The sequence below is a fragment of the Gasterosteus aculeatus genome, chromosome 16, assembly GCF_964276395.1.
Source record: "Gasterosteus aculeatus chromosome 16, fGasAcu3.hap1.1, whole genome shotgun sequence".
Taxonomy (NCBI): domain Eukaryota; kingdom Metazoa; phylum Chordata; class Actinopteri; order Perciformes; family Gasterosteidae; genus Gasterosteus; species Gasterosteus aculeatus.
This window is the reverse complement of record NC_135704.1, coordinates 19,578,969-19,606,636: the sequence shown is the minus strand read 5'-3', so window position 1 is coordinate 19,606,636 and position 27,668 is coordinate 19,578,969. Positions and strand designations below refer to the sequence as shown.

Sequence of the window (27,668 nt, the reverse complement as noted above, 5' to 3'; positions counted from 1 at the left end):
CAGAGCCAATTGCACACGCTGAGTAGTTTAAAATCTTTTTAATGTAATCACACTATATTACATGGTGGAAGGGGGGGCGGCAATACATCAAGTCTTAAAAAATGCAAATGAGGGAAAAACAAGCGTCTGCTGCTCAGCAGGCTTGGTATTTTCTTGTCATGGAGACACAGTGATCCTTCTTCTCTTAACAGAAAACAGTTTTGGTTTCATTTAGATCGTCCCAGTGAGAAGAGTTCAGTTTTACCGGCAGCTCGACGGGACAATAATAAAGTGCATTAAATACAAAATAAAAAACGTCATAAATAATAAAAACACACAAAGTAATATAATTATATTGCCTGTGAGTCCATCTGAAGCAAGTGAGTCGGTCGTCATGACAATCGTTGCTGCGGGTACATCGCAACAGTAATCGAGTACCAAGGCACAACAGTCACATGACTCACTGAGTGACGTCTCTGCTAGAGGTCACGATATGGAGTTCTTCAACCTTTAAAGGTTAAAACACCACCAGATGGACAGATATCATGTTTTATTGTTTTATGGGTACGGGGGGGGGGTCATGTGACAACGTTTGTTACCTGATTTATTTCTTTATTATAGACGTAGGTTTGTTGATTGAAACAAGCATTTAGCTAATTGATTGAACACACTTGGGTTTCTCATTTTAAAACGGATGCAGGAAGTCGACCGCGGGGAGGGAAGGTTGTCGTACCGCCGGCGACCGGAGCGACCAAACCGCCCCCCTGCCTCCCTATAGAACAAATGACAACACTCTCCCGTCAGGTTTTGATTTCCTTGGACGCTCCTCCGGCAGAAGACGTCCTCTACAATCAAGGCCGACTTGCTCAGCCCAAGTGCTTTTATTGTTTGCTTGTCCAGGAATGCGACGTTTCCTTTTAACAACTTCGGTCTTCGTAAATAACGCTCGTGGCTTTGTACAAAAAAATGACGAGGAAAAAGATTGTTGTTGCTAAAATATTTAAATCATAGAAACGGAATTGGAGTAGATAAAATGTTTTTTTGTTGTCATTTGAGCGCCACAAAAGATGACGGCGATTGTCGTTAGTCGTCATGGTGAAGACGTGTGTCAGCGTAGACGTTAACTTGTTGGTAGTGAAACGTTAGACCATAATAGCGCCGGGCTACGAGCGTAGCATTAAAGCACGTTGGAGTCAGCAGGCTAGTTTACTAACTAGCACGCCAAACCCCGGCTTGTCCTTTGGTTCATTCATAGCTATCATGCTACAGCAATAGCAATGGCTAATGTGCAGATCTTTCCTACGCTGTGACGACGGATGAAGCATTGAGATGTTAAAATGGTAACTTACTAATTCAGCGGCTGGCGAGTTAGCTAACTAGCTTGCGGACTGTACAATGCTTTGATGCTACATTGACCTAGGCAACTAACTAGCACAAAGCTAGCCAGTTAGCTAGCTTGCAGATTCCGCTGTGCTTTAATGCTACTTTGATGCGACAGAAATATCTTTTATTCCTCGTTAACTTTTCCTTTCTACTCCTCTGTGAATTGGCCGCGGCTCTGACTGCTGCGACGGCGCTCAGAAGCGCGTCTCCGTGTCCGTTTGGTCCCGTTGTTTTCTTACAGGGCAACAAGATGGCGCCTCAGGAGCGGGTCTGGTTTGTGTTGATCATGATGTTGGGCAAAGCGTTGCGTCTTTTCCTCCAGGTTCCCAGGTTCCGCGTGTACTTCTTGACCTGGTGGAACCACTGCTGCGTGCGGCATTTGTCCGAGGCGCGGAAAACAAAAGACTCCCGCCGGATGTCGAGCACTTCAAACGTGTCCTCGCAGTCCGGGTCCGTGGACACCACGCAGTTCCCCAGGCGAATGGGCTCCCGGAGCACGGCAAACTTCCCGCTGCTCTTGTCCTTGATCAGGACCAGCACTCCGTCCCAAACGCTGCCGCCAGCTCCGCCCCCCCGCGCCACCGCCGCATCGCCGCCCGGCTCTGGGGCGTCGCCGGGCGGCCGTATTCTCACCATCAGCAGACTCTGGACGTTTTGGAATTTTAGGGCCTTGCTGCCCTTCTTCACCCACTGACCGTCCGCCGGCTGGGACAACTGGAGCGGCCCCTCCATGACGAAGCGCGTGTTCTCCCTCGCCCAGCCCACCGTCTTCATCGACACCTCTCGCATCTCGATGTTGATGACCTCTCTGTTCTTGCGGCTGTCGCGCCGGAACGATCGGAGGGACCAAGTGACTCCGTTGCCCTCCTGCTTGGTCTTCATGTTGATGTGCTCCAGGTGGGATTCCACCCGACTTTTGGCCTCGCGGAGACGCCCGTGGTCCGGGTGGCACTCGGCGGTGACCTTGATGATGCGGCTCAGCAGGAGCGGGTACTTGGTGACTCGCTGGAGGGGCGCCATGAGGAAGGAGCGTAAGTTCATGCGCCGCAGCGCTGTGTTGTCGTTCTGGGAAACATCCAGGAAGATTCTGAGAAGACAGAACGGGAGAAAGGATCAGGAAGCAGAACAAGTCACTGCTCTGCGTTTGCAACCAGTGAAGCGGAAGTATCAACATCTGGAAGGAGGACGACAAAGAGATTCGCAATACGTCCACGGTAGATACATGTCAATCAGCTTTTAGCCCCGCCCTAAAAGCATCCCCCGCTTTATGGTCTGTTTGACATGGACCATCATTCACTAAATGAACATCATGTTGTATTGAAGACCTGGAACTAGAGACTGAGACATAAACTCATGTTTACAATGTTTACTGAGGGAATAAATCCAGAGAGAAGTAGAGTCATTTCCTCATAGACGTCTATGGGAGCAGAGGAGTCGCCCCCTGCTGGTCACTACAGAGAAGTAGAGTCATTTCCTCATAGACGTCTATGGGAGCAGAGGAGTCGCCCCCTGCTGGTCACTACAGAGAAGTAGAGTCATTTCCTCATAGACGTCTATGGGAGCAGAGGAGTCGCCCCCTGCTGGTCACTACAGAGAAGTAGAGTCATTTCCTCATAGACGTCTATGGGAGCAGAGGAGTCGCCCCCTGCTGGTCACTACAGAGAACGCAGCTTTAATATGAATCGTACCAGCTCTGAATAAATGATATTGGCTGTCTCTTTTTGTAAAAAAAACAGCCCACCTTACTTTACTAGGACCTTTACTCCACACAAGAGGAGAAGGGGTCTACCTGAGCAGCTCCTTCTCCTTCTCCAGCGTGTTGAGCATGTTGACAGAGGTGGACTGTTGCAGGCAGTAGGTCTGGAAGGCCGGCAGCATGTTGACGAACTCCAGAAAGATCTCTCCTATGTAGACCGTGAGTAGGTTGTGGTCTCCCTGAGGTCAAACCACATGAGAAAAGTGTCAATGGAAACGCAAAACAACTCATCTTTGTCCATTTTTCTGTGTGGTCAACATATTGCAGGATGTATTGGAGTGCTGCTAGACATTTCTTCTACAGATTATTGACCGTCTCACTATCATCGATTCTACATAAATTAAATTAAATGATGTACCTTCCAAACAGCATTTGACCAGAAATTGTTACCACATAGTCAATTGTCTAGTATTCGGTTCTGTTTACGTTCCTGTCCACCTATTGATCCACCTTCCTCTCTACATCACATCACATGTCATTTAGCTGTCGCTTTATCCAAAGCGACTTACAGACACCAAAGAACAAGAAACAAGAAAGTACAATTTCATCAAATAAGCCGATGTACAACTTGCTGTAGATAAGAACCATTATAAGTCCAATGTAAGTGCTCCAGTTAGTTAGTGTGTTAGTGGAGGTAGAGTCTGAAGAGGTGTGTCCTCAGTCTGAAGATGTGAAGGCTCTCTGTGGTCCTGATGTCTTCAGAGACCTCCTTCCACCATTTAGGAGCAGGACAGCAAAGAGTGGAGATCTAGTCGAGTGTTTTGCTCTCAGTGAGGAGGAACAAGCAGTTTATCACATGCAGAGCGGAGAGGTCAGAGGTCGGGATGTCGGGTTGGACCAGGTCCTGGATGGAAGCTGGATCCCATCCAGAGGAGTGGAGGAGTGAGGGAGAACTTAGGAAGGTTAAAGACCAGTGGAGCTGCTGCATTCTGGATGAGCTGCAGAGATGGAATGGTGGTAGACCTGCAGGAGAGAGTCACGGGACCTGCAGACTTACCTCACTGTCTTCCTACCTTGCTACCTACAGACCTTTCCACCTACTGCCCCGTCTACCTCTCTGTCACCCTCTTTAGATTTAGCATATTTTAGCCAGTGCTACTTTGATTGAATACGAGTTGAGGACTCTGAGTTTTCATGTTAGATCATTTGTAAAAAACAGTGTGCTCCTGCTGGTTTTTAAGAGGAACCCTGTTTAAATGCTCACCTGGTCAAAAGCCTGGTCGATGCTGTCCTGCAGATGTTCAGTGAAGCGGTCGTTGACCTGAATGAGCTCCTGAACGTTCCCGAAGACCACGACGAGCTGCTCCGCGCTCAGCAGGCCGGCGCTCTGCATGGGGCAGTAGAACTCCTCCCGGATGATCCGCAGGTCCTCGCCGTAGCTCAACTCTGTGTTCATGAACTCCAGGATGGCCTCTTTGCGCTCGGTGCGCAGCTTGGAGCAGCGCTCGCACATGCGCTCTCCTCGCTCCTTGGAGGCCCCGTCCCTGAGTCCGCAGTCAGGACAGGGTCTCTGGGCCTCCCAGGCTCGCAGGCAGGCCGACGGTCTCTTCCAGGTCCGGGACACGCCGCGGCCGATGCCGCTGTCCACGCGCTCCACCTCGGCTGCCCGGTTCCGGCGGCACCGGCGGGGCTCGTGGTCTTCCTCCTCCCGCTCGTCGCTGAGGCCCACCACGCCGCTGTCCACGCTCAGACTGCTGATGGTGCTCCAGCGGTGCTGCCCGGGCCGCGTGGCGCCCAAACCCGCATGGCGCTCCTCGCCGGGTGGTTCAGAGCGACCGCGAAGGGCCGCCGGAGCTGGAGAGAGGGGGAGGGTTTGGTAAATTTGTGCTGCTGAGACAATCGGCAATACTGCCGAGGGACTTGACCTTTGCCCTCATGCATGTCGACGCCCCTTCACGCCGCATTTCATGACTTCTAGTTCTTATAATAAACTCCTCAGAGACTCAAAAGTCAAATCAAAATGTGAAACACACGCAGGCGACAACAAAAGGTCCGGAAACTCACCGCTGTCCCGGTCCCGGTCTCGCCGGTGGCCGTGCAGTCGTGCGGCGGCGGCGATCTTCATTTCTAGTTGTTTGCGCTTGGAGGCGTCGGCCGGCATCGGGTCGCTGTGGTGAGGCCGCAGGCGGCACTCGCGCTGCGCCCTCACCGTCTCCGCCAGCTCGTAGGCGGCGTCCGAGCTGGAGCGCCGGCAGCCCCGACCGGCCTGCTGCAGGGGGGGGCAACGGGAGCAGGGGACACGTGTCAGTCGGACGGTTGCGTTGCTATAGCAACAGATGGGAACGGGGCAAACGTCCTCCCAGCGAGAGGCGAGCGACGAGGACGACGTCTGCGCGAGGAGCTCTCATGTCGTTATGTAACTTCGCTCCGATTTCCGCGGACCAGATTCTGTACGACGAGGCCGAGAGCCTGAACGCAACACGACCTCACGCACAGAAACCCGCTCGGGTCTCAATTCCCCCGACAACTCTTCCCAGGGGGCTTCTTAGGGTCCCCCTCAGGGGTCCATCGAGCCCCTGAGAAGTCGTGGAAATCAGAGGTCATCGCTACACGCGCGACGTCTCGCCCCCCCGCCCCCCCACAGAGGACGACTGGCTCTGCATGACCTCCACAGACCGCCAGCGCTCCGCTACTCACAGCCGGCAGCCATCACTCGCAGAGGAACCACAGTAATTCATGTTCCTCTCAAAATATTATCGTCGCTGCGGGAACGACGAGAGAGACGAGCAGCGGATTCTGTTCTCCTACGGGCGAGCGAGACGCGACTCCATGGCAGAGAGCGAGTGAGTGTGCGTCGCAGTCTCCGGTCCTCCAACGCGGACGGATCTTCTGCGTCGAGGAAAAAGCCAAGAAGAAAAAAGAGGAAATAAATGAAATCCTTACGCATCCTCCTGCTTCCTCTCCTCCTGCTTCCTCTCCTCCTCCTCCTCCTCCTCCTCCTCCTCCCGTGGGCGTCTCGTTGTCGTCGCCAGCCTCAGCTCTGCAGGCCGCTGCTGACGTTGCCATGGCAACGGCAAAGGGCTGCCAGTCGGCGGTGACGTCACAGCCCCCGTCCCGATCACCTGAGAGCCTGACGGGGGCCTCGCCAGAGATCTCTGCACTGCAGCTAGAGGGGGAGGGGCAGTGGGGGGGGAGGTGAGGGGGGAGGGGCAGTGGGGTGGGGGGGGGGTGAGGGGGGAGAAGCATGACAGCAGGATGTGGGAGAAAAGTCAGGATGGCTGATTGTAATTCTGTCAGAGCGATTCCTCCTCTGCAGCTCGCCGCCCCCCCTCCTCCTCTTCCTCACCTCCATCATCTTCTTCTTAAGGCTGACGTCTGCGTCTTTACGCGCAGTCGCGTCAACGCACAACAGGTGGACCTGAACCACACACACACACACATATATACACAAACACACACACACACACACAGACGCACACACACAGACGCACACACACACACACACATATATATATACACACACACACACACACACAGACACACACACACAGACACACACACACAGACGCACACACACACACACACACACACAGACGCACAGACACACACAGACACACACACACACACAGACGCACAGACACACACAGACACACACACACGTGTGTGTCGTTTGCACAATCGCACCACTCGTACCTGTAGCCTGAGAAACACCTCGAGTAGAGGAGTACTCGTAGTACAGTGAGTACTGCTAGTATTAGTAGTACTCGCACTACTAGGGGGTCAAATATGAAGATGACTGTGATTCATCACTGCATTTCAAATCAAAACCTCAAACTGAACAGAAGAATCATCACGTGTCGATCAGTCGAGCTTCGCGCAGCATCACGTCCAGCTGCATCGATCCGCGATGGACAGAAACAACCGCGAGGAAATGTTGAGTCAACGGACACTAAACACACGTTTGAGATCTGGACCCTCTGGAGGGTTGGGGGCCCAGGAGAACCAGGACCAGGACTGAGAGGTTCCCTGCAGGGTCCCTGGTAGGAGGAGACATTTCATCGTAGTAACTTTAAATTCTGTCACCACAGACTCATATGATTAAATAATTACACTGATGAATTGTTAAACCTTCAGTCAGCAGTTAAAGATGAACCTGTCGTGTCCATCCTGGTCCCGCGTTGGCTTCCTGTCAGCTGACCACTGACTCGTGGCTCTTTAAAGGTTCTGTTTCAGACGGTGTACAGAGGGTGCAATGGGAACCGCAGGGTTGGCGGTTTGAACCCTGGCTGCTCCATGTCGAGGTGTCCCTGAGCAAGGCACCTAACTGCTCCCACTGAGTGGGATGACCTCAATGCAGACAACTATTTCCTGTATGTGTAACAACAATATGTGGCAATACAAATGGCTTCTTCTCCTTCTTTAGCATTAAAAGTGATTCAAATAATCATAAAATGGCGTTCTGCTGTGTACATTTGTAATTATACTTGAGTGTTGAGTGATTTAATAACAGCTAAAACAAAGTGACACGGAAGAGATTAGATGAGTAAAGATCTGATCAGCACAGCATCATGGGAGTGAAATAGTCTTCAGAGGTTCCCTTCTCGTCTCTGTAGTGACCGCTGGCATCAGTAGCGTTGCACGGTGTACCGGTACTAGAAAGGTACCGCGGTACCCTCACGTTAGGGTTTTGAATATTTGTAGTACCGGTACTGAGCGCTCCGTGTCGGGCCGCCTGCACACATCGACTGCGCAGCTCTCACACAGCGAGTTATCAGGGGAGACGCGCCCTCACGTAGCAGACTGCTCACCCATATACACCATTAGCCTTAGCCTAGCTTAGCTCGGGTGACCACACGTCCTCTTTTACCCGGACGCATTTTTTAGGTCTGGAAAAGGGGAAACGTCCGGGTAAAAGAGGACGTCTGCTTCGTTTAGTGTTTGACTGTGTTTGGAAAATTGTTGCTAGTTTAGCCGCTAGACATCTCGTTAGCAAGCTTGCTATAACGCGCTCGGACATTGATGCTAGTGTTCAGTGCTCTCGCGTCGGCTTCTTTCTAATGCTATTGTGATCAGTACGGAGTGAGATGTTGGGGGTGAAGCTACGGACGACGAGGGTGTAAGTTACGCTACGTGCAGCGAATCGGGTTACCGATGCGCCGTTTACCGTCGGCGAGGTTGGAGATGAACCAGCGCGGGATTTTAGCGTAATGAATTGGATGTGTGGCGTGAGTGCGTGTGAAAACATGGAAACACGCGTGTCACACGGGGAAACCGTGAGAGTTGGCAGCCTGTAGCTTTGTTGGCTAACTTGACAACAACTTTCCTAACAGTCAAACATCAAGTAACACAAGACAAAGCAAGAAGTTCCTGAACAGTCCAGCAGAAATATATACATGCAAAATAACCTACAATCTCACTCATGTGGGCCGATATGATCATGAGGTCAGAATGCACACAAAATTGTTCCAAATAACACACACTTGATGCAACAGGCTACATGCTGGTGGAGCCTGAGGGTGGATCTCTTTTTATCTTTCGTTAAGAAAATATGAATGTGAGAATATCAAACTCTATATGCAAGTAAATGAAGCATTGTTTATCCCACAGACAGTCAAACAGATGCCAGGTATAAAAGGGAAACTTACAGTTTTTTATTTATTACTATCATAGATAAATATTCCAGTTCCCTATTTGTGGTATCGTATCGTAAGTATCGGGTACCGTAATATTTTGGCAGGTATAGTATCGAAGTCATAATGTTGGTATCGTGACAACCCTAGTCATCATCAAGACACTAAGGAATCAAGAAACCCCCCCGACCCCCCGACTCACCTCTTCTTGATGAGGCCGAGGGCGGAGCCTATGAGCCCCTCCTTCATCTTGTAGATCTTGGCTCCGTAGCTGGACAGGTCCGTCCCGTCCAGGAGGAGAGCCGGGCAGCAGCTGGAGGGCCGGCCGTGGTTCTCCCTGCAGGGAGGGAAGGGCACCGACCCGGCAGGTCCCAGGCTGCTCCTCCTTCTCCTGCTGCCGCAGGAGGACTCCCGCTCTGCTGCTCTCCCTGCGGCGAGGGATCCCCCCGGGGCCGAGGAGGCCAGCGTCTGCAGGGGCGAGCGGGGGGATGGGCTTGTGCAGATGGGGGTGTGGGCGGTCACGGAGGCAGGACCCCGCGCCTCCTTCGAGTCCTCTGGCCTCATCCCGCCTCCTCCGCCGGGAGGAGGAGCCTCACGGTCTGAGGGTCCAGATCTCAGGGAGCCGGCTGTGGACTCCGGGTCCTGGCCCCCATCCATCTGCCTCATCCTCTTGAACTCCTCAAACGTAGGGATGTGGAGGCGCCCCGTCAGAGGCCTGGGGGGCTCAGACGGAGAACCCGCCCTCCCCCCTGCAATGTGGTCTGTTGTGTAGGAGGTCTTCACCACCTCGGGGCCGGCTAGGGGGCTGTGGAGGGCTAGGTTGGGGCTGCTGTTTTGCCGCCGGAGCTGCAGGCGCCTTAAGACCTCCCGCTTGAGCTCCCCCCTGGTGAGGCACGTCAAGTGTGGCGGCCTGGGTGCGGCAGGGGTTAAAGCCACGGGTGAGGTCGCCGGAGGCCGCAGTGGGAGGGGCTTCAGATGCTCTGCGGACGACCTGGCGCTGTGGAGGCGGAGCTTCTCCCTCAGGCCCTTCCTGGCGTCCCAGTTGTCGACACCAACAGGAAACAGCAGCTGAGGGAAGATCGGCAGGTCCTTCCTGGGCGGTGCAAGTCGAGGGTAAAACGCCGGGCCCTCGTCGTCCGGGACCGGTCCGGGGGCCCCTGTCATGGACCCGTCCGGGGGCCCATCGTACCAGTGGCTGCTGGAGGTGTAGTGGAGAATGAACTCGCTGTCCATGCTCCCGAAGGGGGCGCCGCTGAACCTGCACAGGCCAGAATCCGCCACAGCATTCCAGTTCAGGTTCTCCATGCTCCTGTAGGGCCGCTTGCCTCCCGCGTAGCAGCAGGGGCCCGGAGCCGGACCCAGAGGACCCGGCCGGCCGGAGCAGTACCTCAGCCCCAGGTTAGTGAGCAGGGTGCTGCTATTGCACCTGGACATGAGCGGGTAGAGGGGCCCATTGAGTCCCGGGTAGTGATGGAGGCCGGGTCTCCGTCGGGTGTCGGGGGACAGCGGCGGGTCGGAGATTAAGGGCTCCATGTCTACAGAAAGTAGTTGGTGGTGGTGGTGGTAGAGGAGGAGGGGGGAGGGGTAGTCACATGGTGGACGAGGCTTCACATCTGGTGTGGCTGTGGGCGGAGCCAAAGGCCCTCACACACCTGTAGAGAGGTTCACATGTTATTATGTCTGAAACAGGAACATGAAGACTGTGTGTGGAGTAAGCATCCCCTGCTTTATGGTCTGTTAGCGACCTGTCAATCAGCCTGTAGCCCCGCCTTAAAGCATCCCCTGCTTTATAGTCTGTTAGCGACCTGTCAATCAGCCTGTAGCCCCGCCTTAAAGCATCCCCTGCTTTATGGTCTGTTAGCGACCTGTCAATCAGCCTGTAGCCCCGCCTTAAAGCATCCCTTGCTTTATGGTCTGTTAGAGACCTGTCAATCAGCCTGTAGCCCCGCCTTAAAGCATCCCTTGCTTTATGGTCTGTTAGAGACCTGTCAATCAGCCTTTAGCCCCGCCTTAAAGCATCCCTTGCTTTATGTTCTGTTAGCGACCTGTCAATCAGCCTGTAGCCCCGCCTTAAAGCATCCCCTGCTTTATGGTCTGTTAGCGACCTGTCAATCAGCCTGTAGCCCCGCCTTAAAGCATCCCCTGCTTTATGGTCTGTTAGCGACCTGTCAATCAGCCTGTAGCCCCGCCTTAAAGCATCCCCTGCTTTATGGTCTGTTAGCGACCTGTCAATCAGCCTGTAGCCACGCCTTAAAGCATCCCCTGCTTTATGGTCTGTTAGCGACCTGTCAATCAGCCTGTAGCCCCGCCTTAAAGCATCCCCTGCTTTATGGTCTGTTAGCGACCTGTCAATCAGCCTGTAGCCCCGCCTTAAAGCATCCCTTGCTTTATGGTCTGTTAGCGACCTGTCAATCAGCCTGTAGCCCCGCCTTAAAGCATCCCTTGCTTTATGGTCTGTTAGCGACCTGTCAATCAGCCTGTAGCCCCGCCTTAAAGCAGCTTTAATCTGTAAATTTTGAACAACAAAGCTTTGATTTAAATTATCGGAATATAAACATTAACATGCTGACCATGTGGATGGTGCTAGATCAGGGGTGTCCAAACTACGGCCCGCAGTTGGCCTGCGGGCCGCCATCCATTTAAAATTGGCCCGCATCAAAGTCTAAAAATATTGTAATGGACTGACATGTTCTGTGAGTGAGTTACTGAGTTTATAAGGTCAGTGAAGGGCGATGTGATGTCAATCATCTTAGTGCAGCCTATGGGAATGTGTTGTTGTGATGCTTTGGGGCGGGTTGGAGTAACGGAACGCGGGAGCGTTGGAGTTCTAGTGTTTTTCGGTGCAGGCTGCAGCCACAGTAGCCTGTTTGCCTGGTTCATAATAACTGATGCTGAATACGGGACCTACTCTACATTCCGAAGTGCGCTGGCTCTGCGCGCACTTCCCCACGCTGACCGAAATCACATGCGCGTGTTCAAATGCAGAGCTCGCTGCTAACACGGGAGAACATGTGTGATCACATCTCTCATGAAAGAATTCAGTCAGAGACCTTTGGGCCATTGAGAAGGAAATCACACAGTTTTCACTTGATGCAGAAGAAGTGGAGGAGAGTCGGCAATTAGAAGTGATCAGTGGGATGATTCTCTGAAGAATCTGCATCAGCTTCTCTCCTCTGATGAGAAGCCTCGCAAAACAAATAATGCGTCGGAAGACGGAAGGGACACAAACGGGTTTTGTTCGGGGTGAGAGGGGTCGGCTACCATCTTTCTAGCTTCGGGGTTTCTGGAGAGACGGCAGATCGCGTCTCCGTTATTTACTGCTCTTCAGGTTCAGATGGTTTCGCTGCGAGAGGAGATGAGCGAATACGCAGCTCTCTTCATCGAGGAGCAACTTGTCACAATAAAATAATGTTTGAAGCCTCAAGTTTGGCATTTTGACCGTCGCCATCTGGTTTTTTGGATGAATTGTCGCCACAAAAGCCTCTCAGCGTTCAGAAAGGGTTCTTGTCTTTGTCCCTCTGCGATGCTTTTATTGTGTAGTTACACAGTGCCCCCCCCCCCTAAACTCACCCATCTTAATCAAGCCCCTCCTCCAGCAGGTCATCGGATCCCAAAGGTTCCTCTTCTTCTTCTTCTCGTCGTCGTCTCCAGGTGGCCTCCAGCTTCAAGTAAAGAGCGAGAAGAAGAACATCAACCAAACACTGAGACTGAGCTGCAGTCGATCAGTAATCAATAGATCCTGCTTCCACATCGCCATGACGATAGGAACCAAAGAGTTCCCCCGAGTGCGCACAGAACCACCAGAACACACAACCAGAATACCACATGACCAGAGCCAGAACCAGAGGAGCAGTGGAGCCAGACCACAGGACCAGAACCAGTGGACCAGAACCACAGGACTACAGAAGTGAGCCGTTCCTTCAGTACTCTGTCTTTCCTTTCATTCATCCTCACGAGTGTTCATGGGATCACCAAAGGGGTCCACAGAGACCAGAGGAGTCAGCACTAGTGGAGGTTGGCGGTTCGATTCCTGGTCTCTCTGGGGATCCACAGCAGGCAGGAAGCACACAGCGGTTTGAATCCACCATCTCTCCATTTGCATCAACACAATTCACCTCTTCTCCAGGTGAGCTGGACGACAGAACTTTATCCTCAAGCTCAGATAAATGAACTGGGACGTTGTGACATCATGAGGAGCAGTCGCGAAGATGCTTCAGCGGACTGATGGTCATTTGCATAATTTGAGGTTCTAGGGACTTTCTGCCTCCAGAATCTTCTGAAAACATTCAAAGAAACTTGTTTTTTCTTATTTTATAGATTTCTAGGATTAACGTTTGGATCAAAGCTTCATACGAACCGTTGAATGAGGAGAAGTCGTCCAGAAGAACTCATAATCCATCACCCAGTCTGACATCTGAAGATCTTCATCATTAGGAAGCTAAATGTTAAAGATAACAACTACCAAACAAGCTAAACCCTTCTTCTTCTTCTGTGGTGTCAGCTCGCCGACTGGAGAGCAAACAGCTGTTACCAGGAGCAGCGTTCAGCCAGGAGAGAGGAGGCAAGGAGAGAGGAGAGGAGGAAGCGACTGATGCAAAGCGGCCGTCACGTGACACGAGGCAGTAAAGATAAAAGTGAAAATGTTTTATCGTTTTATTCTTCCATCATCTTGCATCCTCTCTCCTAAGAGTCCTTCTTTCCTCTCGAGGACAGTCACAGCATGTATCTATATCTATATAGATATATATATCTATCTCTATATAGATACATCTATATAGAGATAGAGATATAGATCATAGCTTTCTTGATGTCATTTATGGTTTAAGTTTCTTTTAGCAACATGCTGTCACACATGAGACGCAGGTCTGATAATGTGTGTGTGTGTGTGTGTGTGTCACACCACAGACACACACACACACACACACTCTGCTGGCACACACACACACACACACCCAGATGTAACCGTGGTACCGATTGATTACAGTCCCCAGGTGATGGTTTGTGATCCTCACACATTTGATGAGGTGAAGAAATGAAGCGCATACATATATACAGTATATATATATATATATAAGCTAGATAGATAGATATATGATGATATATATATATACATATATATATATATATATATAGAGAGGAGGAAGAGACCTGATGAAGGCTCTGAGCTCTGTTCCCTCAAAACATGGTCACCAGACGTCAAAATGAAGCTGACCTCTGACACTGGAGCAGATTACTGCTTCTCCTTTTGTCTTCAAAGCAAAGGAGCAAATACAACACCAGCATCTTTTTAAGGAAGACAGACTGGTTCAGTGATTACGGAGAATTAGCCTCATGTGACCTCTTAAGTCCACACTAGTTCACCTCTTCTTCACCCGTAACTACTAAGATTTATTTGACCGATGGAAGAAGCATCGAGATCCGTTTATCAATATTTTATATTAACATTATTAATATATCAGTCTGATGATAACAAGCCTCCGAGGACCTGAATCAATACTTACAGGGTTTCAGGGAAGAGGAGGATACAAGTCTAGAGTCTAAAAGCCTAGAGTCTACTGGTTCTGAGTCTACACTTCTGTCTAGAGCCTACAAGTATAAGACCTACAAGTCTGGAGCCTACAAGTCTAGAGCCTACAAGTATAAGACCTACAAGTCTGGAGCCTACAGGTCTAGAGCCTACAAGTCTAGGACCTAAACATCTAACGCCTACAAGTCCAAGACCTACAAATATAGAGCCTACAAGTCTAGAGCCTACAAATCTAGAATATACAGGTCTAGGACCAACAAGTCTAGAGCCATCAAGTCTAAAACCCACAAGTCTAAAAACCACAAGTCTAAAACCTACAAATCTAGAGCCTACAAATCTAGAACCTACAAGTCTAGAGCTTACAAGTCTAAAATCTACAAGTCTAGAGCCTACAAATCTAGAGCCTACAAGTATAGAACCTACAAGTCTAGAGCCAACAAGTCTAGAGCCTATAAACTAGAGCCTACAAGTCTAGAACCTACAAGGCTAGAGTCTACAAGTCTAGAGCTTACAAGTCTAAAATCTACAAGTCTAGAGCCTACAAATCTAGAGCCTACAAGTATAGAACCTACAAGTCTAGAGCCAACAAGTCTAGAGCCTATAAACTAGAGCCTACAAGTCTAGAACCTACAAGGCTAGAGTCTACAAGTCTAGAGCCTACAAGTCTAGAGCCTACAAATCTAGAGCCTACAAGACTAGAGCCTACACGTCTAGAACCTACAAGTCTAGAGCCTACACGTCTAGAGCCTACAAACTAGAGCCTACAAGTCTAGAACCTACAAGGCTAGAGTCTACAAGTCTTGAGCTTACAAGTCTAGACCCTACAAATCTAGAGCCTACAAGACTAGAGCCTACAAGTCTAGAGCCTACAAACTAGAGCCTACAAGTCTAGAACCTACAAGGCTAGAGTCTACAAGACTAGAGCCTACAAATCTAGAGCCTACAAGTCTAGGACCAACAAGTCTAGAGCCATCAAGTCTAAAACCCACAAGTCTAAAACCTACAGGTCTAGAGCCTACAAGTCTTGGACCTACAAGTCAAGGACCAACAAGTCTAGAGCCATCAAGTCTAAAACCCACAAGTCTAAAACCTACAGGTCTAGAGCCTACAAGTCTTGGACCTACAAGTCTAGGACCTACAAGTCTAGAGCCTACAAGTCTAGAGCCTACAAGTCTAGGACCTACAAGTCTAGAACCTACAAGTCTAGAACCTACAAGTCTAGAGCCTACAAACTAGAGCCTACAAGTCTAGAACCTACAAGGCTAGAGTCTACAAGTCTAGAGCTTACAAGTCTAGACCCTACAAATCTAGAGCCTACAAGACTAGAGCCTACAAGTCTAGAGCCTACAAACTAGAGCCTACAAGTCTAGAACCTACAAGGCTAGAGTCTACAAGTCTAGAGCCTACAAGTCTAGAGCCTACAAATCTAGAGCCTACAAGACTAGAGCCTACAAATCTAGAGCCTACAAGTCTAGGACCAACAAGTCTAGAGCCATCAAGTCTAAAACCCACAAGTCTAAAACCTACAGGTCTAGAGCCTACAAGTCTTGGACCTACAAGTCAAGGACCAACAAGTCTAGAGCCATCAAGTCTAAAACCCACAAGTCTAAAACCTACAGGTCTAAAGCCTACAAGTCTTGGACCTACAAGTCTAGGACCTACAAGTCTAGAGCCTATAAGTCTAGAGCCTACAAGTCTAGGACCTACAAGTCTAGAACCTACAAGTCTAGGACCTACAAGTCTAGAACCTACAAGTCTAGAGCCTACAAGTCTAGGACCTACAAGTCTAGAACCTGCAAGTCTAGAGCTTACAAGTCTAAAATCTACAAGTCTAGAGCCTACAAGTCTAGGACCTACAAGTCTAGAACCTACAAGTCTAGAGCCTACAAGTCTAGGACCTACAAGTCTAGAACCTGCAAGTCTAGAGCTTACAAGTCTAAAATCTACAAGTCTAGAGCCTACAAGTCTAGGACCTACAAGTCTAGAACCTACAAGTCTAGAGCCTACAAGTCTAGGACCTACAAGTGGAGCCTGCAGGTCTAGAGGTCTGACAGTCTTTGACGGATTAATACTGAGATAATAATTTGTTGTCTGGCGGGATTATTGTTTGTTGATGAATAACTGACACGTCTCTGACTATTTACTCAAACATGACATGCTCGTATTGATTAGAGCCCCATCGCCATGGTTACGTCTCTAGTTTACACGCAGAGACAACAGCAGGAATCCAGCGATAATATAATAATGAGTATAATAACAACTGGATCTACTGTTTAAGAGTCACATGATCTGAACAAAGAATAATAATGCAGGTATAAATAAGGGAGGACGTGGTAAGAAATAAAGCGTCGCGTTACACATGCTGACTTCCCTCCACATGAATTATTGAGCGACTCCTCTGCTTTGTCGACTACTACACCTCCAAGTGAGCAGAATGCACCATTCATAAAAACAACGCGCACACACACACACACACACACACACACACACACACACACCTGGAGTGGAACGATGGTGTTGTATAAAAGAAATAAATAAAGAGCACATGCTTCCTCTGGTTCTGCAGCTACAGACTCACATGAAGGAGATCAATGCTTTTCTGCAGGTCTGTGTACTTACCGTCTGAAGCTGTGTGTGTGAGTGTGTGTGAGTGTGTGTGTGTGAGTGTGTGTGTGTGAGTGTGTGTGTGTGTGAGAGAGCCCTCGCTCTGGCTATTGTTATGAGGAGAAGGAAGCCGCACTGAGCATGCTCAGACGTGAGCAACCCTTGTGGTTGGCATAGCAACCAGAAAGCGGCAGCAGACGGAGCAAAGGGCAGCAGGTGCTTCTGCTGCATCATCGCGCTCCAAACTTGATTGATCCCCGAATCCGGACTACGAGGCAGAGCCTCAACGAGACCCGGATCGTGAAGCGATCAAATGGGACTTTGGGCGACATATAAAACGTTTGTGGGTCGTTGCCTGGAGATGACTTTGTGAAAGTCAAAGCGTGACCAGCAGGGGGCGACTCCTCTGGTCCCATAGACGTCTATGAGGAAATGACTCTACTTCTCTGTAGTGACCAGCAGGGGGCGACTCCTCTGCTCCCATAGACGTCTATGAGGAAATGACTCTACTTCTCTGTAGTGACCAGCAGGGGGCGACTCCTCTGCTCCCATAGACGTCTATGAGGAAATGACTCTACTTCTCTGTAGTGACCAGCAGGGGGCGACTCCTCTGCTCCCATAGACGTCTATGAGGAAATGACTCTACTTCTCTGTAGTGACCAGCAGGGGGCGACTCCTCTGCTCCCATAGACGTCTATGAGGAAATGACTCTACTTCTCTGTAGTGACCAGCAGGGGGCGACTCCTCTGCTCCCATAGACGTCTATGAGGAAATGACTCTACTTCTCCCTGGATTTATTCTCTTTATATTTATTTATCCTTCTACGTTGTTCATTGTGTCCACATGGCATCATTGTAGTCTGTCCATCAGGGGACGGATCCTCTGGCGTTCTCACTGAGGGGTTTCCGGTGTCATGTGAGGGTTTTAGGACTGAGGATGTCACATGTGTGCAGACTGTAAAGACCTCGGAGGGAATGTGTAATTTGCAATTTTGGGCTACACAAAATAAAATAAAATGAATTGAATTCCCTCATCTCTAGTTTCAAGTCTGCTTCAGTGCAGCTGGATGTTCATTCAGTAAATGATGGTCCATTTAGAGTCAAAAAAGCCAGTAAGAGGAGACGTCTCCACGTCCTCCTCAGTTATGGTCACTTCCTGTTTACTGGTTACAGACAGAACACAGGACATGAAACCATCCAGCAACCAACAAGAGACGTCACCGTGACAACATCTTCAACACAAACTACAGTCGCAGCAGCTGACAGAGCAATTTAGAAAAAGACGGGAATTTAAGTTTGATTGGATATTTGTGAGTAATCAGAACTCATAAAAGTCTTTATGGTTCCTTCAACAGGGCACAACAGGCGATTAAATATGAGATATGTTGTATGGAAATGTTCAGTTCCCCGGTGAAATACATCACAGACGGTGACTAATGGATGAATGAAACGATTGATGATGTGTTTCATGGAGCGTGAAGATGAATTAAAAGCGCTGCTGTAATCAGCCTGTGGGACGAAAAAGGATCATCTAATCTTATTTTGAAAGGGCCGTGTTCACAACGGTCCCAAACCGAGGTCACAATCCTCTTTGATAATTCACGAGGACTCGGTGGGTTTAATAATTCACAGACGAACCTCTCACGGAGCGGAGGAGAAGCGCCGGCTGGGGGGGTTCGGGCGGCTATATTTAGCTGTGCTGCCGGAGCTTTTAGTGCCGAGTCAGAGGCTGCAGGAGGCCGAAGCCCTGGAGCAGAGGTCAGCGCTCAGAGGCCCAGTCGGGATCCTCTGGTAGACGTTCCTCTCACGTTCCTGGATCAGTGAGACCGGACCACCAAGACCACGGGACCGTTTCCGTAGCCTCTGAAGCCGCGAAAAAAACAAGATGTGAGGAAAAAACCCAAGACAACGCCGCGGATGTCACCACACAGGATTGTGGGTAGTGTAGTCTTCCTCTGGGAGAGACAAAGCCTGTTACTGTTGGACGGATGTGTCCGTACACACCGCAGGGGGGCGTAAAAAAAGCTCCATTAACGGTTCTTTTATCTGACGCTTGATTGCCCATCGCGGGGCACAGCGCCCCCCCCCCCCCCCCCTCGCGGTCAGACGGGTGGGTGCCCGATGGAGGCTGACGGAGGATGAAGCTCAGTGACACAGCGGACGTTATCTGAGGAGGGGACCTCTGGTGACCTGCACATGCTTGTTGATGGAGCAGAACCGGAGTGGTGGAGTGCAGGGGGGTGGGGGGGGGGGGTAACACGAGGGAGGGACTTCATCTCTAACAGACTTTATCAGTAAGACCGCCATCCCGTCGCTAGCTACATGCTAACCGCTAAGTGCACTTGGGCTGTAGACTCGTTTCCCCGCTCAGTTCTTCCAGGACGTCATGAGGAAAAGATGGAACTACATGATGATTGATCACGGCTTCAGCTTCAGCACCTCGGATCTAAAACACCAGCAGGCGCCCCATGAAATAATAATAATAAGTAAATAGTGGAAATATATACGGAAATGACAATATCGTTTATGCATTTATGATTACATTTTTTTCTGTTCATTCATTTAGTCTTTAAATAAATATTTAATCATGTTCTTTAAAAAATGTATTCATTTATTTTTATAATGGATTTTTTGCAGCCTTCCATGCATTCCAAGCAGATTAAATATCAGCCTCTATCTCTGATTGTGCAGAACCTGAAGGTTGAGAGAAAGACAGGTTTACAGGTTTTCGGGACGACATTCCTCCCAGTCTGAGAGACGGCTGTCGTCTTCTGCCCATAAGGGGGGGGGGGGGGGGGTACTCACATGAACAGAAGATGTTTGCTTCTGAACCAAGAGACAAACCTCTCAGAGCTTCATGTCTTAAAGCTGCATTCTCTGCAGTGACCAGCAGGGGGCGACTCCTCTGCTCCCATAGACGTCTATGAGGAAATGACTCTACTTCTCTGTAGTGACCAGCAGGGGGCGACTCCTCTGCTCCCATAGACGTCTATGAGGAAATGACTCTACTTCTCTGTAGTGACCAGCAGGGGGCGACTCCTCTGCTCCCATAGACGTCTATGAGGAAATGACTCTACTTCTCTGTAGTGACCAGCAGGGGGCGACTCCTCTGCTCCCATAGACGTCTATGAGGAAATGACTCTACTTCTGTGTAGTGACCAGCAGGGGGCGACTCCTCTGCTCCCATAGACGTCTATGAGGAAATGACTCTACTTCTCTGTGGTGACCAGCAGGGGGCGACTCCTCTGCTCCCATAGACGTCTATGAGGAAATGACTCTACTTCTCTGTAGTGACCAGCAGGGGGCGACTCCTCTGCTCCCATAGACGTCTATGAGGAAATGACTCTACTTATCTGTAGTGACCAGCAGGGGGCGACTCCTCTGCTCCCATAGACGTCTATGAGGAAATGACCCTACTTCTCTGTAGTGATTTCAAGTCCTCTTCAACACAGCATGATGTTCATTTAGTAGATGATGGTCCATGTGGAGTCAAACAGACCATAAAGCAGGGGAGGCTTTAGGGCGGGGCTACACGCTGATTGACAGGTCTCTACCAGAGACATAAAAGTCAACCGTATGTCCTCCTCAGTCCATATATGGTCATTTACTGTTTACTGGTTGCTAAAAAACAAGATGGCGACGTCCTGAATGGTGAACTTGAGAGTTGAAAACAAACCGACGAGAGTTTTAATACGTGGTTATTATCCTCCTACGACACAATCTGCTAACTAATTCATATAGCTTGTTCACAAAAGGAGAATCTGAAGTTTCACTTTGACATCTTTCAGATAAACGAAGGACGAGACCTTGCACACATTCCTCTAAATAACCGTGACAACATCCGTCCCTGAATGCCTCACATTCCAAGCGGCCGCCTCCGAAGGCCTCGGAGAGATAACGGAACGTTCCGTGAGAGCTTTTCCAGTCACCTGACCCTCGTCAAATATTCATGATCCAGATGTTTCACTGTTTTCCTGGAAAACAAAGAAGCTCCTGCACCCCCCCCCCCGTCTCCCCCGTCCCCCCCGTCCTCCCCGTCCTCCCCGTCCCCCCCACCCCGCCGGTGCGTTCCCGTATGTTCATCAGCAGCATCTGAGTGCCAGCCAGAACTCCCATCAGCCCCGGGGGCACTCACCTGCCCAGCAGCCAGGACCTCTGGGGGATCTCCAGTCACACCTCCTGACAAAAGACGCTGTTTCACGCCCTTTGTGACCTTCATCACCTGCATGGCCTTAAAGAGTTAATCAGGAAGTCACAAACCCAACAAGACGTGAGACTTCGCTCACGAGGACAAAATAACAACATGTCACACTGTTGTAGAAAATTCTTATTATGAGATGTGAAGGTGAGACTTTCAGTTCCACCATGGTCTTCCTCAGCAGATATGAAGCCCTCTCCTACATGAAGGAGGCGATGCTCCCATCATGTTCTCTGAACATCTCGTCTCATTGGATCCACCCTCACATTTAGAGGCATTTCTCCATGTGTACTGTTTGCGTGAGGAGAATAAATGGCTGAAACCGTAAAACAGTCGCAGATCTGCAGCTCCCGTTGCTCATGGTTTAAAGCGTGTCTGCTTCAGGGGGCATCGTAAAGCGGACCACCGTCTCTTCGTTCTCCCCATTTGATGATAACATTATGTCGGTGTACTCACTCACAGTTAAGAGCGGGACCCAGTCTCCTCCATCATCTCCATCATCTCCGTCATCTCCATCATCTCCATCATCTCCGCCAACCGGATCCTCGCCGCTCCTCTTATTTCCAACACCTGACGTGGTCTTCAGCCCGGGATCGAACCCTCGCACACCGGGACCGGCACCGAGCCCACGCAGCCGCGGGTCCTGCCGATGGTTCTGCGCCCTTCCCTCGTGCAGGTCTGAGAGGTTCTTTTTATTGTCCCGGAGGATCCGGATACACGACCTCTTCTCCTTTGCGGGGTTCTCTTTGGGAACAGTGATGCCTTCACGTGCCGCTCGTAAATCCCACACTCAACGGCTTCACGTTCTGAATGAGTCTTCTGCGTTCTGGTCTGATGACGTCGCGTGTCGTTGATGACGTTTGCACAAAATATGTGTTATTATTGTTGTTTGTTTGTTAGTCATCTTTCATTTCGAAATACTAATTCAGTATTTGTAGATTGTTGTCAATATTCTTTATTTAGATTATAACACTAATTTCATCAAGAATATTCATGAAATTATTTTTTTTAGATGAATATGTTTACATAATAAAAATAAAATAAGGTAGTTGTGAGGGTTTAATTGGGAGAAACTCACGGCGATAAACTTCATTAGCAGATAAAATAATACCTTTGTCTCGAGTACCATACAATATAAAAACAGTTAGCAACCTAAATAAAGCAGAAAGATATAAAATAAATACGTGTGTTCTCAAGAAATAGTCATTTCTAAATGAGGCGACTGGACCTCAATCTTCCTCAACGATGTATTTAATTTATTCATTATTATTAATAATCATGACTTTATTCACAAACTGACTGTACAATCTGATCTGACGAAATGTTGTGTGATTGTGAACGTTCCGACAGCACATGAAGGCAGCACGGCCCATAGCACCATCGCTCTGCCTCTGTTGATGATTGGCTCAGATTAAAGAGCCCCCCCCCCCCCCCCCCCCCAAAGATCCCGGATCAGGGTGGTCTTTATCACTCAGTCTGATCCGGGGCTGATTACATATACAAATACAGCAAATATTGTAATATTCTATATTAAGGATGAAAGGAATGACGTTTTCTAGTAATATGAGAAACACCTGCAGCTGCAGAATGTAAATAAAAACGTAATAACAACGTTTTGACCCTTTAATGCATTTTCTTTATGTTGTTTCCCAGATTCAAGTCACAAAGGAGTGTAACTTGACTTTGACTTTGACTAACATTCAGTGCCAAAAGTGAGAAAATGAAGAAGTAGAATGTCTTTAATGTTATTAATGAGAATATAACACGCGAGGAGACCTCGCCTCTTGTTGTCGGTTGCTAGGTAACCATGTGCAGCGGTAAACCCAACCTCCTCCGGTAGACAGACGACCTGCTTCTTCACTGACAGCTACTCTTTGATTCAGTAAATGCTCCTTTAATGTGATGAACTCGAGAAGAGGTGGAGGGAGGAGGAGAGGTGGAGGAGAAGAGGTGGAGGGAGGAGGAGAGGTGGAGGAGAAGAGGTGGAGGGAGGAGGAGAGGTGGAGGAGGAGAGGTGGGGGCAGTAATCTGCTGGGTGGAGACCCTGTTTGAAGCTCAGCTTGTGGCCTCAGAAGAGCGATGAATCGCTGAGAAGGAGATTATCCTGACGCCTTTATTCAGAAGTTAATCTACAGTACAGCTAGTTTGTAATAGGAATAATAATATAGGTTTCATAGCTTTAAAAACAAATAAGAACAATTTAATAAACAGCAGACTAAATAAGGTTGAATATAAACACCGAAACAAACCAATGAATACTAAAATACTTCATTATTTTGCTATAGCAATATAAAAAAGAAGAGATTTGTATTAAAATGAATGAATTACCATTGAATCATTACATTAAATAGTAACAATAACAATGCAATAAAATAATTTTGTAAACTATGTATTTGTACGATGGATTCTATTCTATTTTCCAAAAATAATATATCTAATATTTAATTACGAAATACTAAAATGATTTCCATGCTGTAGCAACTTTCTCCAGAGGTTTCTGAACAAAATAAAAGCAAGAATCAAAGCAAATGGATGAATTACTGTGTAATAAGTGTAGCCTGCGTTTAGGCAGATATTTAACAGAGAATTTAAACATAACAATAAATATCATGAAGGTAATACTTACATAACAGCATGATCAAATATCATTTATAAAATATTCACCAGGAAGATTGTATTACTCGAAATTAAAACACGAATCTTCTTTGCAAAAACATAAATCTTAAATTAGAAATAGAGGTTATATTAAAAAAACTCCTTGATTGGCGGACAATGAACCAATCGAACAAAGTGATGCAGCGCACGTCCAATCATAACGGGGAGGAGGCGGGACAGCGCGCTGCGTACATGGACGCCCCTTAAACAGAAAACAGCGGAAAAGTTTCCTGCTCGTGAAAGTGTCAGAATGAACGGAACCGCTTATTCCAACTTTGACAACCAGGAACACACGTTGAAGTTGGGGGAGACGTTCGAGAAGCACCCGAAGAGCGGCTACCACACGGTGCGGTGTAAGTACCCGAATCTAGAGCGATACGTCTGGCTCCTCACAGTGGCTAACAGCGGCATGCTAGCATTAGCATGCTAGTTAGCCTTGTAGCTCAAACATCCCAGGACAGCTGTTGCTTTTTAACAAGTAGCCACATTGACGTCATCAGTCGGCTTGTATCCGCATGACTACGATGCTAGTTGTGTCTTTTCGTTGTAGTTTTAATGAGTCACTCAAACTATAACAAACCTGAGGATCCACGTTCAAAACGTTAGCTCCCTTTAGCATCGCGTCTGTTTACGCTACTGCCATCTGGTGGTAACGGTGGTGTAATAACTATAACACCACCATCACTGCGTTTATGTTTTATCATATTTATAAATACAACCACTCTACGGTTCGTATTGAGGCTTCAGTATGTATAATACTTATGTATACTATGTGTGTGACAGATGACTTCAAACCGGCCTCCATCGATACAACGTGTGAAGGCGAGCTGGAAGTGGGCAAAGGAGAGCAGGTCACCATCACTTTACCCAATCTAGAGGTCTGTGTGCACGCTGAAGAGCTCATTAACAAGTTTACCGGGTTCAAATAAAAAAGTAACACAATGCGAGACATTGTTTCTGCTGTCCTCAGACTGTTTTTGTTCTTCAGGGTTCCAGCACTCCCGTAACGGTCTTCAAGGGGTCCAAGAGGCCGTACATGAAGGAGTGCATCCTCATCGTGAACCACGACACCGGAGAGTACCGGCTGGAGAAGCTCAACAGCAACATAGCCGTGAAGAAGACCAGGTGAGGACTAGTCGTCCCCTGGGTTTAACCAGCTGTATGAGTGAGCGAGTCCAGATGTTTAGAGGAAGCTGGCTTGTTTGTGGGCAGGGCCGAGGGCAGCAGTAAGGTCCAGTCTCGCCTGGAGCAGCAGACCAGCCGCCTGAGCCAGCAGCTGAAGACCAGCACCACCAGCACCCCCCCCCCCACCACCAGCAACCCCTGCAGCAGCAGCAGTAACAAGACCTCCACGAGCTCCAAGAGCCCCCCCAAAGAGAAGGCCTCCCCTTTGTCCCCCATGGACGACATCGAGAGAGGTGACGTGTAGAAACACTTCATCATTATTATTATTAATTATCTGTAGACTTTATCCTTCTAAAGTGCGACTGAGCAAACGCTGCCAGCTTCAGTGACCGTGTCCGCTGGTCCTAGGACCACGAGGACGGATCGGTTCCGTCGAGTGGTTCTTTCTCGTCGTCTCCATCCTCCGTTTGATGTGGATGGAGTTGTTCCTACGTCAGCTCTCGGCGGTGATGGTCTCCTGCGTCTTCTTCTTGCCCACAGAGCTGATGGCGGAGGCTCGAGTTATGGACCAGCTGAGCAGCGGCGACAGCTCCTCCGACTCCAACAGCTCCTCGTCCTCCAGCAGCGAGGACAGCAGCAGCGACTCCGAGGACCAACGCGCTCCTTCTGCTGCTGCACCCGCCGCTCCTCCCCCGCCGGCCAATCACAGCATGCCGCTCATCAGCAGCAGCGGCAACCCGGAGGGCGGCGCAGGACTCCTGAGCACGCTGAGTGAGTAGCTGTCTCTGCTCGTTTTTATCCTTCACAAAGAAGCCAGATGAGCGTGAGATCCAACTAGTAGCGTGACGAAGTCGTCCCGTCACCCGTGTTCTTCCTCTAGAACTCAAAGTGCTGCAGACGGTGCTGAAAACCAAACAATGTGTTTCAGAGAACGACCTCCAGCTCAGCGAGTCCGGCAGCGAGAGCGACTGAACACGAGGAACCGGCTGCATCTCGACACGAGCCGACCTCTCTGCAGAACCCAGTAGAACCCGGTAGAACCGCCTGCATCTCCCGACCAGCTGCACCGTGGACCTCACGCCTGCCCCCATGTGGTGCGTCAGTGGGGAAAGCGACCAATGGGAGGCCGGCGTTGGGTTCGGGGTGCATGTGCCTTCTCTCGCGTTAGTAAACCTTCTTTTCTTGAGTCTTAATCGTTATTGTAAAGGCTCCTTTTTGCTTTTGATTTCTCAAACTCCGCTGCAGGAAGACAAGACGGAGTTTTTCATTTAAGCTGCATTCATTTGAGTTAACACACACAAAGAAGCGGCGCTTTAGGTGGAACGAACCAGCTGAGCGTCAACGTCTGAGATGTTTCCAGCTAAGCGCGTGTGAGCTTCTTCTACTGTGCACGGAGAACGTTCTAGGCTCCTAAAAGAACCCATATCAGTTTGATTGAACCGTACATCCTTTACCTTTCTGAAAGGAACTGAAGCTGTGATCTCTCTGCTAACACACCAGACTCCATTGATAAAAGCAGAGATTTAACCTTCTTCTCAATCTGCGACTCATTTTTGGTTAATCCGAATTAATAATTTAAGTCACAGGTACAATGATTCTTATGTAGTAAGCGCTGTCCCCTCGTAGGCTGTGATTATTGATTATCGCAGTGAAGATCTCATATGTGACGTTTCAGTACAGGAGTGGCTCTGATTCTGGTGAAGCAGCATATTGTAGCTTTAAACCTGCAATACTTGAATCAAATTATTTATATTTACAAATATACTCGCCCAAGGGTGAATGGCTTAATAAATAAAATATGTGTATATATGCACACCCATCCCCAACTGGAAGTGCAGGTTGGTCGACTGAGACTAACCAGCTGCATGTGGGATCTTCTTCCTGTGCAGAGCTGAGTCAACGTGATGACGCAGTTGACCGTTTTTTTTTAGGCTGAGAAAAATAAAGATTTTAAGGTTTTTTGGTGCTTTTGCAGTCTTAATTATTTCATAACTGTGGGACTTTATATCCTATATATTTGTGATTTTAATATCATGATCTTTTTTAAATGTAAATCTAAAATATATCTTTATGAATCTCAGAGAATATCAAAGTTCCTTCCCCTGAATCTACAACTTTAACCCAAACAATGTTATGAGTTTTTCTGTTGTGAGCATTAGTGTATTAATTTATAAAGCATATATTCTTGCAGACAATGGTGATACATTTGTGTTAAAGTAGAATGAGTCGCCCCCAGGGGGCAGAAAGAGGTACAAACACATCGTATAGAAATACAAAATACAGATATTAAACATTACTGGATTATTATAAAAATATGAAAGCAATGCAATTACACAGAAGACTGAGCTGTGCTTCACCTCAGGTACAATATGTACTTTATACTGTTGAACCTCTCACAGGTTCATGATGTATTTTTGCATTTGAACTGCAATGAATGATGTTTTAAATTGTATTATATTGTTTGGGTAGAATATATTCTATCCACTGGCTCTAGCTCCACTGGCTCTAGCTCCATCTCTTAGTTTTAGGTGCTGAAATGGGTCAGTTGGGTGAAGAAGTCTCACTAGCTGCGTCTCAATTCCCTATGCTGCATCCTTGGAGGACCTGGTCTACCGAGGCTGGTCCTCCAACAACCGCATAGGCTCAACTGAGCGGCCTGTGAAAGGAGGCGGTCTGGCCTACGGGGGACTTCCATCAGGGGCTGTTAACATTAACTAAGAGCAGTTTGTTCTAAAGTCTTACGTGTATTTAAAAACACCACATCGGTTACCAACGTCACGTAACTTCATAAACTAAGATGTCATGTTATTTATTATATTACAACATTTATATCGGTAGATATTCGAGTGAATTCTATTACTTAACGATACAT

The 27,668-nt window shown here is 48.7% G+C and overlaps 2 protein-coding genes across 9 annotated transcripts; one reads left to right on the top strand and one right to left on the bottom strand.

The window, feature by feature from the left end:
• Positions 1 to 23: 23 nt before the first annotated feature.
• Positions 24 to 21,806, bottom strand: arhgef49 (Rho guanine nucleotide exchange factor 49). 8 transcript variants are annotated; one of them, XM_078090995.1, is made up of 9 exons: positions 21,477 to 21,764; positions 20,954 to 21,040; positions 12,259 to 12,350; positions 8,891 to 10,340; positions 6,002 to 6,224; positions 5,123 to 5,327; positions 4,323 to 4,912; positions 3,152 to 3,297; positions 24 to 2,449 (listed from the first exon to the last, which is right to left on the bottom strand). In XM_078090995.1, the coding sequence occupies exons 4-9, from the start codon at positions 10,219 to 10,221 to the stop codon at positions 1,621 to 1,623; spliced, it is 3,324 nt and encodes a 1,107-aa protein (XP_077947121.1). In that variant the 5' UTR covers positions 10,222 to 10,340; positions 12,259 to 12,350; positions 20,954 to 21,040; positions 21,477 to 21,764; the 3' UTR covers positions 24 to 1,620. The 8 variants fall into 8 exon arrangements, with proteins under 8 accessions (XP_077947121.1, XP_077947120.1, XP_077947119.1 ...); XM_078090994.1 differs by having other exon boundaries at positions 20,954 to 21,049; positions 21,477 to 21,607; XM_078090993.1 differs by lacking the exon at positions 20,954 to 21,040 and having other exon boundaries at positions 21,477 to 21,806.
• A 1,957-nt stretch (positions 21,807 to 23,763) lies between these two features.
• eaf2 (ELL associated factor 2) lies at positions 23,764 to 26,755 on the top strand. The gene is made up of 6 exons (XM_040170058.2): positions 23,764 to 24,024; positions 24,455 to 24,549; positions 24,660 to 24,796; positions 24,884 to 25,089; positions 25,337 to 25,567; positions 25,725 to 26,755. The coding sequence occupies exons 1-6, from the start codon at positions 23,922 to 23,924 to the stop codon at positions 25,766 to 25,768; spliced, it is 816 nt and encodes a 271-aa protein (XP_040025992.1). The 5' UTR covers positions 23,764 to 23,921; the 3' UTR covers positions 25,769 to 26,755.
• The last annotated feature ends 913 nt before the right edge of the window (positions 26,756 to 27,668 follow it).